The sequence below is a fragment of the Phoca vitulina genome, unplaced genomic scaffold (assembly GCF_004348235.1).
Source record: "Phoca vitulina isolate PV1807 unplaced genomic scaffold, GSC_HSeal_1.0 scaffold1, whole genome shotgun sequence".
Lineage (NCBI taxonomy): Eukaryota > Metazoa > Chordata > Mammalia > Carnivora > Phocidae > Phoca > Phoca vitulina.
This window is the reverse complement of record NW_022589704.1, coordinates 90,259,002-90,273,940: the sequence shown is the minus strand read 5'-3', so window position 1 is coordinate 90,273,940 and position 14,939 is coordinate 90,259,002. Positions and strand designations below refer to the sequence as shown.

Here is a 14,939-nt window from a genome sequence, read left to right as displayed (position 1 = left end):
CTCTCCCTCTGTGCTCTCTCTCTCTCTCTCTTTCTCTCACTCTCTCTCAAATAAATAAAAATCTTAAAAAAAGAAAGTATCTGTGAATAATAAGTGAACTAGTTTTCTTAAAGGATATAATGTGTTTGGCTAGATTAGATTTATCCTATTTCAGTAGTATTCCTTAGTTCTTCATATTTATCTGTAGGGTTTTTGAAGTTTTAAAATAGTATACTTATTATGGTAATAAGAGAAAAAAAATGGTAATTCTGAAATGGCAGATATAAATAGTATGGGTGTTTTTACCTTCTAATTAGTTTTAATTGCAGATTTTATAGAGACCAAATTCCTACCCCCCAGGTGTTTTGTTTGTTTGTTTGTTTTTCCCCTGGTTCAGAAGACTCTCAGATAAAATGGACCTTCTCAATTTGGTTGCATGTATTATTTTCTAGGTGGTAAATTCCATGTTGAAAGTCAAATGTTAGGTACACAGCTGTGTTGAGTAAACATTTGCAGAAAATAAGTTTGAGATTTAGAAACAGCCTAGATACCTTTGTATTCTCTTTCCTTCCTGTCTCTCTTCTTAGCATTGGCACTTTGAGAAAGTTATTTAACCTGAATAAATCAGGAAAATTAAAATAATCATGCACAACTTGGAAGTTATAGTAAGGGTTAATATACGTAAATCATTTAGCACGGTGTTTAGCACATAAGTACAAAAATAAATTGCAAATATTATGTATTAGACCCAATATTAAGTACCTCCTATGTGATGAATGCTACATTAGACCTTGGGATATAATGATGAAGAGCCCTTGTCCTCAAGGAACCTACAGTCTAACGAGGAATGCAGAAAATTTCTAATCAATTTCAACAGAGTAGCAAGTATTAAAAGAGAAAAAGCAAAGGGTGTCATGTCAGTGTATATTGGCACATTTTCTAACAGCTGGGAGGATCCCTGAAGTTTTCCAGGCATATGGAAATATACATATGGAAACCTCTGAGATGAATAAGGGTTAGGTAGGCAAAGTAGAGTAGATGATGGAGGAAGGGAAAAAAGAGGAAAGAAAAGATTCGGTGTGAGCAAGAGCCTAGAGCAATGGTGACTGGAAAGAATGAGCCCAGATCAGCTTCCCATGCAGCACCCTCTATGTTGTTAGCCCCATGTATAGAACTGAATAGCACTCTTCCTCTGGCCGATCAAGTGGTTTTGGCTAACCAATTATCAGATTCTCCTGAGAGGAGAGGGGCCCAAGGATCTTTGGTGGGAGAGGAAAGGCACAAATGGAGAGTGAGATCCTAGACACATGCTAGGTGCAGTGTTTAGCCCCTTTTCTTTGGTTTATGGTGGGGACTGGGAATGGAGGGAGGACACAAACATTAAAACATAGATCACAGAATTGATTCTCTTGGCAGACACAACACTCTAACCTGAGGTTCTCATTGCTGACAGCATCCTGGGGCCCATCACACAGCAGGAACCACATTGCAGTTCACTGCTTATGTTGGTTTGATTTTTTATTTGGTTCTTGGATGGATGGGGCTTAGAGTGAAAAAAGAGAAGTAAGCATCACATGGAAATAAGAGAAAAAAAGGAGAGAGAAAAAAAAAAGGACAGGTAGAGAGATTGACATTGAGATTGAGTTTGTGTGCTCTCAATTCAAATAGCAGTTGTCACCTAGGGATCCTCCAGGTGGCATATGGTTAGTTATGACTATATGCTTCATTTGTTTTTTCATTAGCATCTTCTAAATATTGGTGTGCCAGTGCCATTTACAATTCTCTTGTTGACAAAAAAAATTCAAAATAATTTCAAATTTATAGAAAATTCACACCATCAGTTTTTCAGCTTGCCATATATACTTTATCTTTCTCTCCCTGCCCCATACACACATGTACCCTTTCTCTCTCCACATGGACACACACACACTCATACACACACACACACACACATATATATATATGAAAAAATAATGGTATATGTGTGAGTATGTATACACACTCTTTTTTCTGAGCCACCTGCAGATGTTGAAGGCCTCATGCCCTTTAATCCCTTAATATTGACCATTCAGGGGCTGCCTGGGTGGCTTAGTCAGTTAAACATCTGATTCTTGATTTCAGCTGAGGTCATGATCTCAGGGTTGTGAGACAGAGCCTCTCAATCTCTCTCTCTCTCTCTCTCTCTCTCTCTCTCTCTCTCTCCCTCTCTAATATATATAGATGATATAGATATAGATATATATTAGAGAATGTGTATGTGTATACACACATATATATTTTTTACATATATATATAGGCCATTCAGTATGCATTTCCTAAGTACAGGATATTCTTTAACATAATCACAGCATAGTTAACAAATTCAGGAAATATATCATCAACAATACTTGCAGCTAATCTGTGGACCATATTCCCAAGTTCTCAATGGTCCCAGTAATGTCCTTTCTAACATTTACAGTCCTTTGATTACAGGATCCAGACCATATTGCATTTAATGATTGTATACCTTTGGTCTCTTCAGTCTTTTTCTTTCATGACTTTGACTTTTTTGAAGAATGTAGGCCATTATTTTGGACTGTGTTTGGTTATTCTTCTTTCTTCATTCCCAAGCTTCCATAAAAATATAAACAGGTGACACCATTTGTAATACATAAATGGTGATTGGATAGGCCATACATCATTCATTTGTTCCAGGGTATCTGATTGGATTATAAATTTGTACCTACACTACTCCTTAGTGTCATAACATACCAACCAGAAGGATTATGTGGGGATGTCCCTGACTATTATAAAATCTTCACTCAAACATCTTAGCTAAGCAAAAATCTCCAAATATTTATGTGTGATCCTAACTTCCTCCTAGCAATAGGCCAGCAAAGCTTTACCAGGAACATTATTTCATATTGATGATATGATAGCTTTTGCCCTTGCTCTTGTCAGTTTCATTACACTGAGACATGTGGCACTCCTCTTTCCACTTAACTCTCTAAATACAATGCACCAGCCCCTAGACTTTGAGCATCTTTTGTGAACTGTGGTCTCCTCGAAGGCAGGCAGCAAGGCTTATTCAATGTCCTATCCCTAACTTGACTCTCCCATTCTTCAACCTGCAGCTTTTCTTGCTTTTTGGTTAGTTTATAACCCATAGTTCCTTGTGTCTTTTCTCTCTCTCTCCTTTTCCATCTCTAATTACCATTGTCCAGACTAAATGCTTCCCAGGTTAAAATAAATAGCAGTCACAATAACCACAGTCACAATACAGCTCTCTGATGCATTGTTTTTCCCACTGTCCCCACCTCAACATACTCCTCAAGTACCGCTACTTTTCAAGTAGAACAATTGAAGATACTGAAGAACAAACTAGCCCTCCCCAATTCAGATCGTCCCCAATTCAATTTGAATTCAAATTCAAATTGTTACATTCTTCAAACTTCAGTTTCATCATCTGTAAAAACAAGGCTATTAAAAGTATATCTAGATCAACAGGAGGTTGAAGGACTTTATGTAATAATCCCCACATAATGTCCACCACAGTACTAGGCATGTGTTCATACTCTAAAATGTTACCTATTGCTATTTAGGGTTTAAGACAGCATCCAGAATATGTTTTCGGTCTCCACTGTTGTTATCCTTTTAATGCCTCAAAAGACGAACAGAAGCTATAAGACTATTCTGCCATACATAGGGTTATATGTCTTGTTGGACCCCTCAGATCTGGGGTAAAGTATAGGAAGAAACAGAACCCATCGCTGTAGGGCCCAGGAATCCAACCTCTGCCCCTTCTGACTGACCAGTAACTTTAATTTATGGTATTTAATTTCTCATCAGGTTTGCTATGATGCCATAGTAAATATTCCTTTTTGTATGCAATTCTTTACCTGTGCAAAATATATTATTAAGAGTTCACTGCACTTGCAAAATCCACAACTCTAAGAATTCAAAATGCTTACATTCATTAATCTCATTAAACTCACTAAGTATCCCAAAGCCACTTTAGTAGACAGAGGTTTGAAATATATGCTATCACTTCATTTATTTTGAAAATGAAAAACATGAGGGGTTCATACTGATGACCCTATAGGAGTTCATTTAAATTCTACATTAAATCTATATCTCCTTTTTTCTATACTAAGAATCCACTTCTTCAAGGACACTGGAGATTAAAAAAAAAAAAAAGAATATAACATAATTATACATTTGCTTTGTTCCATGTAACACAGAAAACATTCTCAGAATAACAATACTTCTACCACCAACATGAGTACTTTAAAATGCCAGTATATTTTCATAGACTTTTTTTTTATATTTGAATTTTATCTATTTCTTCATATAAATTCTACATGTAAATTTAGCTCACCACAAGTCTTTGCATTAATGTCTCCCCAGTCCTTTTGGATGTCTAAAACTCTGTGTCCAATAAATTCCTAAGAAAGGACTCTTGGAAACATCATTCCTTGAGTTCTTGCATACTGTCAACAGTTTATGCATGGTTTTTTAATTGAAAGTCAGCTTTGTTGGACATAAAATCCTTGGATCATGTTTATTTGTTTCTTTGTTTTCTTTGTATATCTTTATAATAGCTCTGCAGTTTTTTATGGTATGAAGTTTCCTGTCCAAAAGTCTAATGACCAGTCTGATTTTGTTTCCTTGGTAAATCATCTGGTATTCTTTCCCAGATACTCACAGAATCTTTTCTTCTTTTTCTTTAAAGCTTCATTCTTTTACTAGGATATATCTCAGTATTAGTGATTCTGAGGTACCCTTTCAATAAGTAGTTTTGAGTCTTTACTTTTTTTTGAAAGTTTTTTAAAATCTTTTTTCAGTTCTGTTCTCTTGTTTAGGTTTTCTTTTTCATAAAATCTTATATGCATGTGGCATCTGTTTTGACTTACTTTTCTATTTGTTTTTCCTCAAACACTTTTATTTCTCGTTAAATGTTTTTTTATTTCATTTTTTCCATTTTTTGTTTTTCTTGAGCAAAAACAATTTGTATTTTTTACTCTTGCATTTCTCCTAGTTTTATCTTCACTTCTGAAAATGTTTCTTTTATTTCTATTTACTGAGTTCTATCACTAAAAGTCTGTGTTTTTCTAATTATTATTTATGATGTTCTTTCATATCTTATGCTATTTTCTAAATCCTGATTTGTTCACTTTGAAATAGTGGTTTTCATCTGTTTTTCATGCATGTCTTTCTATTATACTTTTTTTTTAATCTATGGGGATCCTATTTTGACCTTTATATCTTTTTTCATAATACTGTTGTTTTGGAATTTGAATTTGATATTTTCTTTGCCTTTTTTTTTTTTTTTTTTTTTTGAGAGAGGTAGGGGGAGACAGGAGGAGGAGCAGAGGCAGAGGGAGAATCTTAAGCAGGCTCCACACCCAATGCAGAGCCCCGGAGGTGGGGCTCAATCTCTTGACCCTGAGGTCACGACCTAAGCTGAACTCAAGAGTGGGTTGCCTGACCAACTGAGCCACCCAGGTGCCCTGTTTTTTTTGTGTGTGAAATCAAATTTTGTGAACTTTTAGGAAGGGGTGTGGTTGAAGATTGTTTTTTCCTATAATTTCATTTTCATGGTCCAGGGCTTGTTCATTCTTTCCCTCTTTTGTTTTGTTTTTAGTGTTGAGAACTACAGCAGCTTACTTTGTGAGATTTACTGGATCCTGTTTCCTTCCTCCTTCATTTACTGGTCCTTCCTTTTCCTTCATTGCTAGTTTCCCTGTTTAGCTCAGTTTGGAAATTCTTCCCACCCATTTCTCTTCAGTGCAGGAAACTGTCCTGGAAAGGACTTTTGTCTTGTTAATGTTAAGAATTCATTGAACTCCTACTTCATCAACACCAAAAACCTCTCCATGGATGCCCTTATGGTCACCTGCTTTTAGAGTATACAAAACCTCCTATGCTCAGGTTTAATTTTCCATTTTTGGTGTTCTTGGGTATGTCAGATGCCTCTTTTACTTTCTGCTTTCTCCTGTTGGATACAGACGTCACGCAGGTGCTGCAGCTTCAGTCATCGGTCCCCCGTTCATAGTTCGTTTATGGAGATAACTCATCACTTAATTTTACTAAGCATATTATCCATATGTTTCCATCTTTGCTCTTCCTATTGCATCGTGATATCCAAAGAACTTTTTTTTCCACTTCTGTAACCATCTTCTTAGAATTCTTGAGAATATTTTTAAGCATAAGAGGCATGAGTAACAATTCTTCAGGTCCAGATTTTTCTCCTATAGAGGTCTGTTCATCCCTTATCAACCTTTGAGGATCAGGGTTTCATTTTTTTTAATATTTATTTTAATTCCAGTATAAACATAGAGTGTTATATCAGTTTCAAGTGTACAAGATACTGATTCAACAACTCTACACATTACTCTGTGCTCATCATAGAAACAAAGCAAAAGTGAACTATTGGGACTACACCAAAATAAAAAGCTTTTACACATTTACTAAAACCATCAGTAAAATAAAAAGAGAACCTACTGAATGGGAGGAGATATTTGCAAATGATATACCTGAGAGGGGTTAATATTCAAAATATACAAAGGACAACTCAACACACACACACACACACACACACACAAAACAACAAATAATACAATTAAAAAATGGACACAGGACATTTTTCCAAAGAAGACATACAAATGGCCAACAGACACATAAAAAGATGCTCAGCATCACTAGTCATCAGGGAAATGCAAATCTAAACCACAACACAGTATTACTTCACACCTGTCAGAATGGCTAAAGTCAAAAACACAAGTGTTGGCAAGGATGTGGGATAAGAGCATCAGGATTTAATTTTATTAAAAATTTCCTTACAAAGCATTGCAATGGTATTTTGCAAATCTTTTTATGCCATTTTTCCAAATAAGAAAAGTCAATAGCATTATATATCCATATTTGCCTCATGAGAGATATGGAGAAAAATAGCAGAGCTTCTTTCAGTAGGACTAATCAATGAAATGAAGGAGAGACCATCTCAGAATGATCAGATAAATTCTGTAACAGAACAAAAGTGTTCGTTTTCTGTATCTGGTGGGAATTGACAAGGCCAGGCCTTGGAATCATGCTCATTTCCAGACAAAAAGTATGCTGAGTGACTGAAGTTCACAAGTACCTGGGTTTATGTGAGGTTTTGTTGTGTTTGTTAATAGTTAAGTGTTAGAAAAATATCAAATTATACATTCTTATTTGGGTTTCTTTAAAATATCTAAATTAACTCTCATCCTTTATCTGGGTAAACCAAAACTCATTTATTGATATGTTTTATTAAGTTAATGATAGATGCCATTATTTTGGGAATTGTCATCTAGAATTTATAGAAAATGAAAGAGAATTAGAGAAAAGATTGCATTCTCTTTTTATCAGATATACAGACATATAGGGAATCCTTACTTTTAGACAATATGATCATAGTCCAGAGTTGACCATTTGTCTACTAATGGTAGCTTACAAATATTGTCTTATTGCCTAGGAAGAACCAAATTATCCTACATAACAAGTATTTATTATTTACATTCTTTATGCCAGACATGGAACAAGCTTCTCAGTGTCCAAGAAAATTAAGACATGGACTCTCTTCAAATAGCCCACGGGAAAGAATGCACACACATTGATACATGTACAAGTGCAATGGGAAATGTGCAATAAATGATATTCCATTTTTATGGGTGCAAGGGAGTCATTGGAGGTTCTCAGATGGGGTATCTGATTTAATTTTGACAGTTGAATACAAATATTCAGGTTAGGTCCAAGGGTAAAGGCCCTATTGCTAGAGAGAACAAAAGGTATGAAAGCACAATGTCATAAGGAAGGACTGAACTTTAAGATAAGTGCTGGTTCTCAAAGGTAATAAGTTAGAAAATCCAGTCTCATAAAGGAGGCTTATTTACCAAAGACTAACTGGTTCTTGTTGGTCATCTCTTTCACTAGCAAATAAACTTTAGCTATATAACCTTGATCTTTACAATAAAACTGGTCCCAAGTTGACTTTGGGTTAATTATCCACACATAACTTTCTCACTTCATTTAGGAAATTGACAATATGTCATTATATAAATACTCTAGAGGAGAGGAGATCCAGGTTTGTATTTGAGGAGTCTTGATCCAATAAAGAAATCATCCAGACATAAGCCTCCTTTACCATTCTTTTTTATTTAGCTCCACTCCCTTCTTCCTTGTGACAATTCATTATTTTATGAACTTCTATAAACAGCCAATAGAAAGAAATAAGGAGAAAACACTAACCTCTACCTATCACTTGTTAGCTGTTGCTAGGGCATTTTTTTTTTTAAGTGGAGCATAAAAATATTGCCTAAGATTAGGTTGGATTGTGTTTGTTGACTCCAGTCACCCACACTTTCCCCTGTCTATTTCTATGGGATAGAGAATTAGTAGGAGAGTTAGCTGCAGTGTTGGTTTTCAATATATTAATTTCTAGAAAATAATTACCAAGGTCTACATGATTATGAATGATGGATTATGCTCAACTGAATATTTCTTAAATATTTTATTTGAGAGAGAGAGAGCACAAGCACAAGCAGGGTGGAGGGGAGAGGGAAAAGCAGACTCCCCGCTGAGCAGGGAGCCTGACGCAGGACTTGATCCCAGGACCCTGGGATCATGACCCGAGCCAAAGGCAGATGCTTAACTGACAACTACCCAGGCGCCCTCAACTGAATATTTTAAAACCACATCCAGCAGAATTAGAAACTGATAGACTAAGGTCTAAGGGAGGAAATTCCCAAATCTAAGGTCTAAGGGAGGAAATTCCCAAATCTCATCAAATTACACCCATGACCTCTTCTCACTCAGGTTTAGATGAGGAGCTAAGATATAGACTAATATATAAGTAAATTGTTATATATGTATATATATATATATATATACACACACACACACACACACACACATATATATATTCTATGTATGTACTATATATTTACTATATAAGTTAATTGTTCAAGGTGACATAATAATTTGATGTGTGCATGTGTTATTTTCTTTTTTGCTTTATTTGATGGCTTAGACTAAGCAGATATATAAATTCTAACATTAATTCACTTGGTTCCAACATCAATTGATTTTTTTTATAAGGTAGAAAATCAGTAGAACACTAATCAGGGATATCTACCTAGATACCTTCATTTTTCTTTCATTGGCAAATCATTTAAGTCCTTATTCCTTCTTATGAGAACAAACAAATTAATTGGTGAATTAGTAATAAATTATTGGTAAGCATTTAGCATGGGATTCATTTGCAGATAATTAAGTATAATTACCTGGTTTCATTGACCCTTTATCATCTAGAGACAATTTGATACAATTAAAATATAAAATTAGTTTATGAGTATTGACAGATTATCCAACTATAAAGTCACATGGATAAAAAATGTGTTTCAGTGACTCCAAACATTTAAAATTAGAAGAAAATTTTGTGGCATTTTTCTGCATATTTCAGTGCAATCCAACATTATCATTTTGATTAACAGCCAAGATTCAGTTTACAGGTTGTGTTCTTGCTACAATATCTGAAAAACTAAAAGGCATAAAAATAAATAAAACATCCCAATATAGAAATGATGATTTTGGTGACCTTAATTTAGAGACTTTTATTTCTCCTGTGGTTTAAGTATCTATGTGCCTCTTTAGATTTGGGGTCTGGAATTTTGTTGTTGTGACCATTCTTAATGGTATTTATTGAATAATTACTATGTAAAATACGTACCAAGATTTTTAGAGACTGACGTGGAAAGTAGAAAGCATGCTATCATGCCCTCAAAGACTTTATAAAGAAAGGAAGGAGCCAGGGTAATAAAGAAAGGCAATATTATAAGGACAGGTGTAGTGTATAAGTATATGGGTATGTATATCTGTTCAGAAACAAATCCTATACAATAATTCCAGAGCATGAGTAGAGAGTTGCACAGGAAGGAAGAGAAAAATTTATCTTTATTAAAAGAAAGAAGGGTTGGGGCGCCTGGGTGGCCCAGATGGTTAAGCGGCTGCCTTAGGCTCAGGTCATGATCCCAGGGTCCTGGAATCGAGCCCCACGTTGGGCTCCCTGACAGCAGGGAACATGCTTCGCCCTCTCCCTCTGCCTCTCCCCCTCCTCATGCTCTCTCTCTCTCTGTATCTCTGTGTCTCAAATGAATAAATAAAATCTTTTAAAAAATGCTTTAAAAAAAAAAAAAGAGGGTCAATGAAGCCTTGATTAGAGTTCTGAAGGCGGGGGGAAGAGTAGGATTTAAGACAGTTGAAAGATTATTCCAGTAGGGGGAGCTTGAAGGTTCACCATGGATAGAGCGTCTGGATGAAATGTGGCAGACAGGTTTACCTGGCTCAAGGGCATTATGTGAATTGAGGCTATAAGAGGACCCCTGGGCAAAGTGATATTTGCAGGAGGTCTTTGAAGTTCACATTTATACATTTGTTTTGTTGAAAGGGCAGTATGACGTGCAGTGGCTCATCCCCTGTGGATCAGAGGGCCTCCCAAATAAGAGGAAAGTTCTGGTATATTGGCAATATTGATTTTATTAATTCTCTTTATATACCTGTTCCGGGGTTTTAAAAATGATTTTCTCATTAAAATGTTCTGTGTGGGGGCGCCTGGGTGGCTCAGTCGTTAAGCGTCTGCCTTCGGCTCAGGTCGTGATCCCAGGGTCCTGGGATCGAGTCCCGCATCGGGCTCCCTGCTCAGCGGGAAGCTTGCTTCTCCCTCTCCCACTCCCGCTGCTTGTGTTCCCCCTCTCGCTGTGTCTCTCTCTGTCAAATAAATAAATAAAATCTTTAAAAAAAATAAAAATAAAAATGTTCTGTGTGGTTATTTCTATTGTGCTAGACTATCTAAGGGCACAGGGACATTGTCTTCCTTTTTTCATTCATTTTAAACATTCAAAATGCAGGATATTTGAGAGCAGAGAATGTGTTTAATTGATGAAAATAGTTTCTATGTGCCTAATTCTACATGGAAGATAGAAATGTAGCCTTCACCATAACATAGGAAAAGAAAGAGCTATCAGGTGGGAAAAACAAAAAACAATTTATAGTGAATCACAAAATGGTTTTAGTTTCTAAATACTATGTTTAACACCTCAGTTGTCTCTTCCCTGTAGCTGTTATGCATGTGCCTACACCTACACAGATAATCATATATAATTTGCCAACTAACTCTGGGTCCATTCTAACTCTGCCTGCTCTTTGATTTTCACAGTCATGTGATCCCCACTCAATGCAGAGAAGAACCCGCCATCTGCTGAGACCCTCACTGAATTCAAGGACATGTGCTGAAGACTCACAGGTGAGGCCTTGCCTCCTCAATGAAAACTGCTTCCAGTTCCAGTACAATCTAACAGGTACAGTTGAAATCCACAGCCATGCCATTTCTCCAGAACACTAATGGGAGAGTGTGTGTGTGTGTGTGTGTCCATTCATTCTTGGGATTAAGGTCTGACAGTAGAATGTGAGAGTGTATTGCATGAAAGGCTGAGGATTTGACAATACCAGAGTCCCTTCACAAAAGAAATGCCCACTCTTGGCATGTAGATTCAGCAAGGCCACCTGGAATCTCTGAATTCCAAGATGCTTAAAAAGACTTGGCAAAGTTTCAGAATAGAGCTGAATTAAGCCATGATAAACCAAAATAAGAAGAAAAAAAAAGCAGCAGGGGATAATTTACCATTTAGGGAGGAATGTAGTCATGCTGTCATAGAATTTAGCTCTTTCATGGCCTTTACTATTTCAAGAAATTCAAGCTTGTGATGTACTTTGCTGTATGGGTCTTAATGAGGATAAATGGTAGACCTGAGTGGACAGGGATATTTTAGAGGCACTGGGAATCCCACCCACCTCATTATTCAGCCACTGCTCAGGATTTTTCTGGGCACCACAGTGTCTAATACCACAGACTGTGTAGTTACATTGATTTGCTACCCGTAATTACCTGCAGGAGCACATATACAAAATGCCACCAGGGGCACCTGGATGGCTCAGTGCGTTGAGCGTCTGCCTTCGGCTCAGGTCATGATCCCAGGGTCCTGGGATCGAGCCCCGCATCAGGCTCCCTGCTCCGCGGGAAGCCTGCTTCTCCCTCTCCCACTCCCCCTGCTTGTGTTCCCTCTCTCACTGTGTCTCTCTCTGTCAAATAAATAAATAAAATCTTTAAAAAATAAAAATAAAAAAAAAATTTTTTTAAATGCCACCAAATGTGGAACCATGTTAAGTCTCAGCATTGAATTCAGTACTGACAACCAAGCAATCAACATGCCTGCAGAGGCAAAGCAGTAGCCTCTTCTGAAACCAGTTCCCCACTGAGGTCACACAGGCATGACTGAGATTTCTCACATAGAAAACTTTATAGCGAATTCTAGGGGGACAATTTGATTGTCTTTATTGGTGAAAAATGACCTAGTGTATTTGCCCTTTCTCTTTAGTTAAAGGTGCTTCAGATCCTTGATTTTTATAGTAATTTTTCAGAAATGCAGTACAGTTTGTTATACTGGAAGATCATGTCTTTAAAATACTGATTTTATGGGGCGCCTGGGTGGCTCACTTGGTTAAACGACCAGCTCTTGATTTCAACTCAGGTCGTGATCTCGGGGTCATGAGATGGAGCCCTGCGTGGGGCTCTGGGCTCAGCAGGGAGACTGCTTCTCTCCCTCTACCTTTGCTCCTTCCCCGTTTGCACACAAGCACTTGTGCCAGTGTGCATTCTCTCTCCCTCTCTCTCTCTAAAATAAAATAAGATAAAAAATAAAATAAAATACTGATTTTATTATATATGGGCTTACTATTCCTGTTAAACTCATAGATCACTTATCAAACATTGAAAATGTCTTTAAAGAGGTTCTCAATGTTTATCATCAAAGAGCATTCTTTCTAATTACACCAAAAGTAAGGTTTTTTTTGTTTTTTTGTTTTTGTTTTAAGAATCAGATTAATTGAGATGCCTGGGTGGCTCAGTTGGTTAAGCGTCTGCCTTCGGCACAGGTCCTGATCCCAGGGTCCTGGGATCAAGCCCTGCATTGGGCTCCTTGCTTAGCAGGGAGCCTGCTTCTCCCTCTGCCTGCCACTCACCCTGCTTGTGTGCTCGCTCTCTTTCTCTGACAAAAAAAAAAAACTTTAAAAAAAAAAAAAAAAAAAAAGAATCAGGTTAATTATGGGATAATTCGTTCAAACTCCCAGTTATCTAGTTTGTAATGCAGCTATCTAAATCTATAAAACCTTCCCTCATGAGAGAATAATTTGGGAAAAAAAAATAGATTTTCTGTAATAATCATATAGTTCTGAGGTACCTCTCTTTCCTTTCTGAGGCACCTGTCTTAGCTCCACTGTACTGAATGTATGAAATGGTTTAGATAATTGGATTTATTCCTTGAAAATATTTTCAAGTTATATCAAAGAGTAGCATTGTTTCTGGGTCCCTTTTGTCTCCTTATCCCCCACAAACAGGATTCCAAACTAGTTTTCCTTTACCATCCTGGTGAGTGTCTTTCCCTTCCTCTTCAGTCAACAGTGACATGGTCTCTAACAAACTGTTTGGATTTTTACTTTTAGAAAGCAAACATAGGAAGGTGACACACTTTTATTTGGTTGCTTATTTGTTTTGCAATAAAAGAATTGCAGGGTGCTTTTTGAAGCCACCTGGAAATGACTGTAGGGTTATGTATATATACTGTCCTTCCTCACCAGTGCAAATCATCAAAGGTCTGTTGTATTTTGCTCACATGACCATAATTCTGAAACTCGGTGTGGTGATCCTGTACCTGTAGATTGGAGCACGTGCCAGCTAAGTGAAAATGTCACCTGCGGACGAGGCGTCAAGACTCGCCTTCTGAGCTGTGTGCGCAGTGACGGCAAGCCAGTTGGTGTGGACCAGTGTGAGCAGGTAATTTGTCTATATTTGTATCTCACACTCGAGGCTTTGTGTTTCTTAATTAGTAAATTAGTAATATTTGTAATCTTAATATTAGGCTACAACCTTGATGCTTGATATAAAGGTCAAACTGATTCCTTCTTGAAGCTTCTTGAAGCTTAGCTTTAGTTAGAGTAAGAGGTAACTGGTATGGGACAGTTATACCTCATTCCTTTGAACTTAGTCAAAATGACTGGGAAAGGTCATTTTGCACTGAGGAAATGGATTCATTAAAAAATTATTTGTATTACTTTCAAGAACTTATGTAGATGTACTTGCTTGCTACAAACTATTCACATCAGGCGACTTTAATATCTGGATAGGACTCTCTATTAGGCCGGTAATTCATTTGCATATATGAACACTGTGCCTTGCATATAAGATGAACACTGACACTTGCTATTAGAATATGCTGCTCATTTGCTTAGCAAATGATTGCTAGATAAATAGCACAGTTGTATTTTTCTTCTCAACCTAAGTTAAAATGCCTCCCTGCCAAGTTCCAATTAGTGAGTTCTGAATTTTTGTAATGTTATTGTTCCTTTCTTTCCTGTGATAAACTATGTAGAGCTTGGACAAAAGCGGTAGTCAAACCTGTTCCAAAGAAGTTGCATTTCCTTTCCAACATCTGAGTGAAAATCTCTGTGGGGACAGTTTAATAGAAATAAGGATGACCACATACTGTCGCACTGGAAGAATCACCAACACAGTCTTTGGAATAAATTGAAAATACAGGGTCAGTTAACTCAGGCTTCCATAGAAGCTTCCTAAACAAATTGGCAAAATGAAAATTGGTCCCATTTCTCCTGACATCGATGGAGTCCACAAGTGGAATTAAAATCAAAACCAAATTTTTCTCACCTATCCTAAGTATTCTCCTATTAAGAATTATAAAAATAATTCTAAACCAACAGGACAGCCAGAGACAATAACCCTGAGAAAAAGCCATCTGAAATTGGACATCCCCTTTGGTGAAATTCTAACACTGGCTAAGACAGGGCAGAGTTCTGTCCACCAAGTGTCAGTGCTTTATCTTAACATTTCA

The 14,939-nt window shown here is 36.9% G+C and overlaps 1 protein-coding gene across 1 annotated transcript in view; it reads left to right on the top strand.

The window, feature by feature from the left end:
• Positions 1 to 14,939, top strand: part of THSD7B (thrombospondin type 1 domain containing 7B) — an 870,666-nt gene that overhangs the window by 817,364 nt on the left and 38,363 nt on the right. The window contains exons 18-19 of the mRNA XM_032411208.1: positions 11,195 to 11,336; positions 13,752 to 13,867. Of these exons, the coding sequence (XP_032267099.1) occupies positions 11,195 to 11,336; positions 13,752 to 13,867 (258 nt within the window). The remainder of the gene's footprint in view (positions 1 to 11,194; positions 11,337 to 13,751; positions 13,868 to 14,939) is intronic.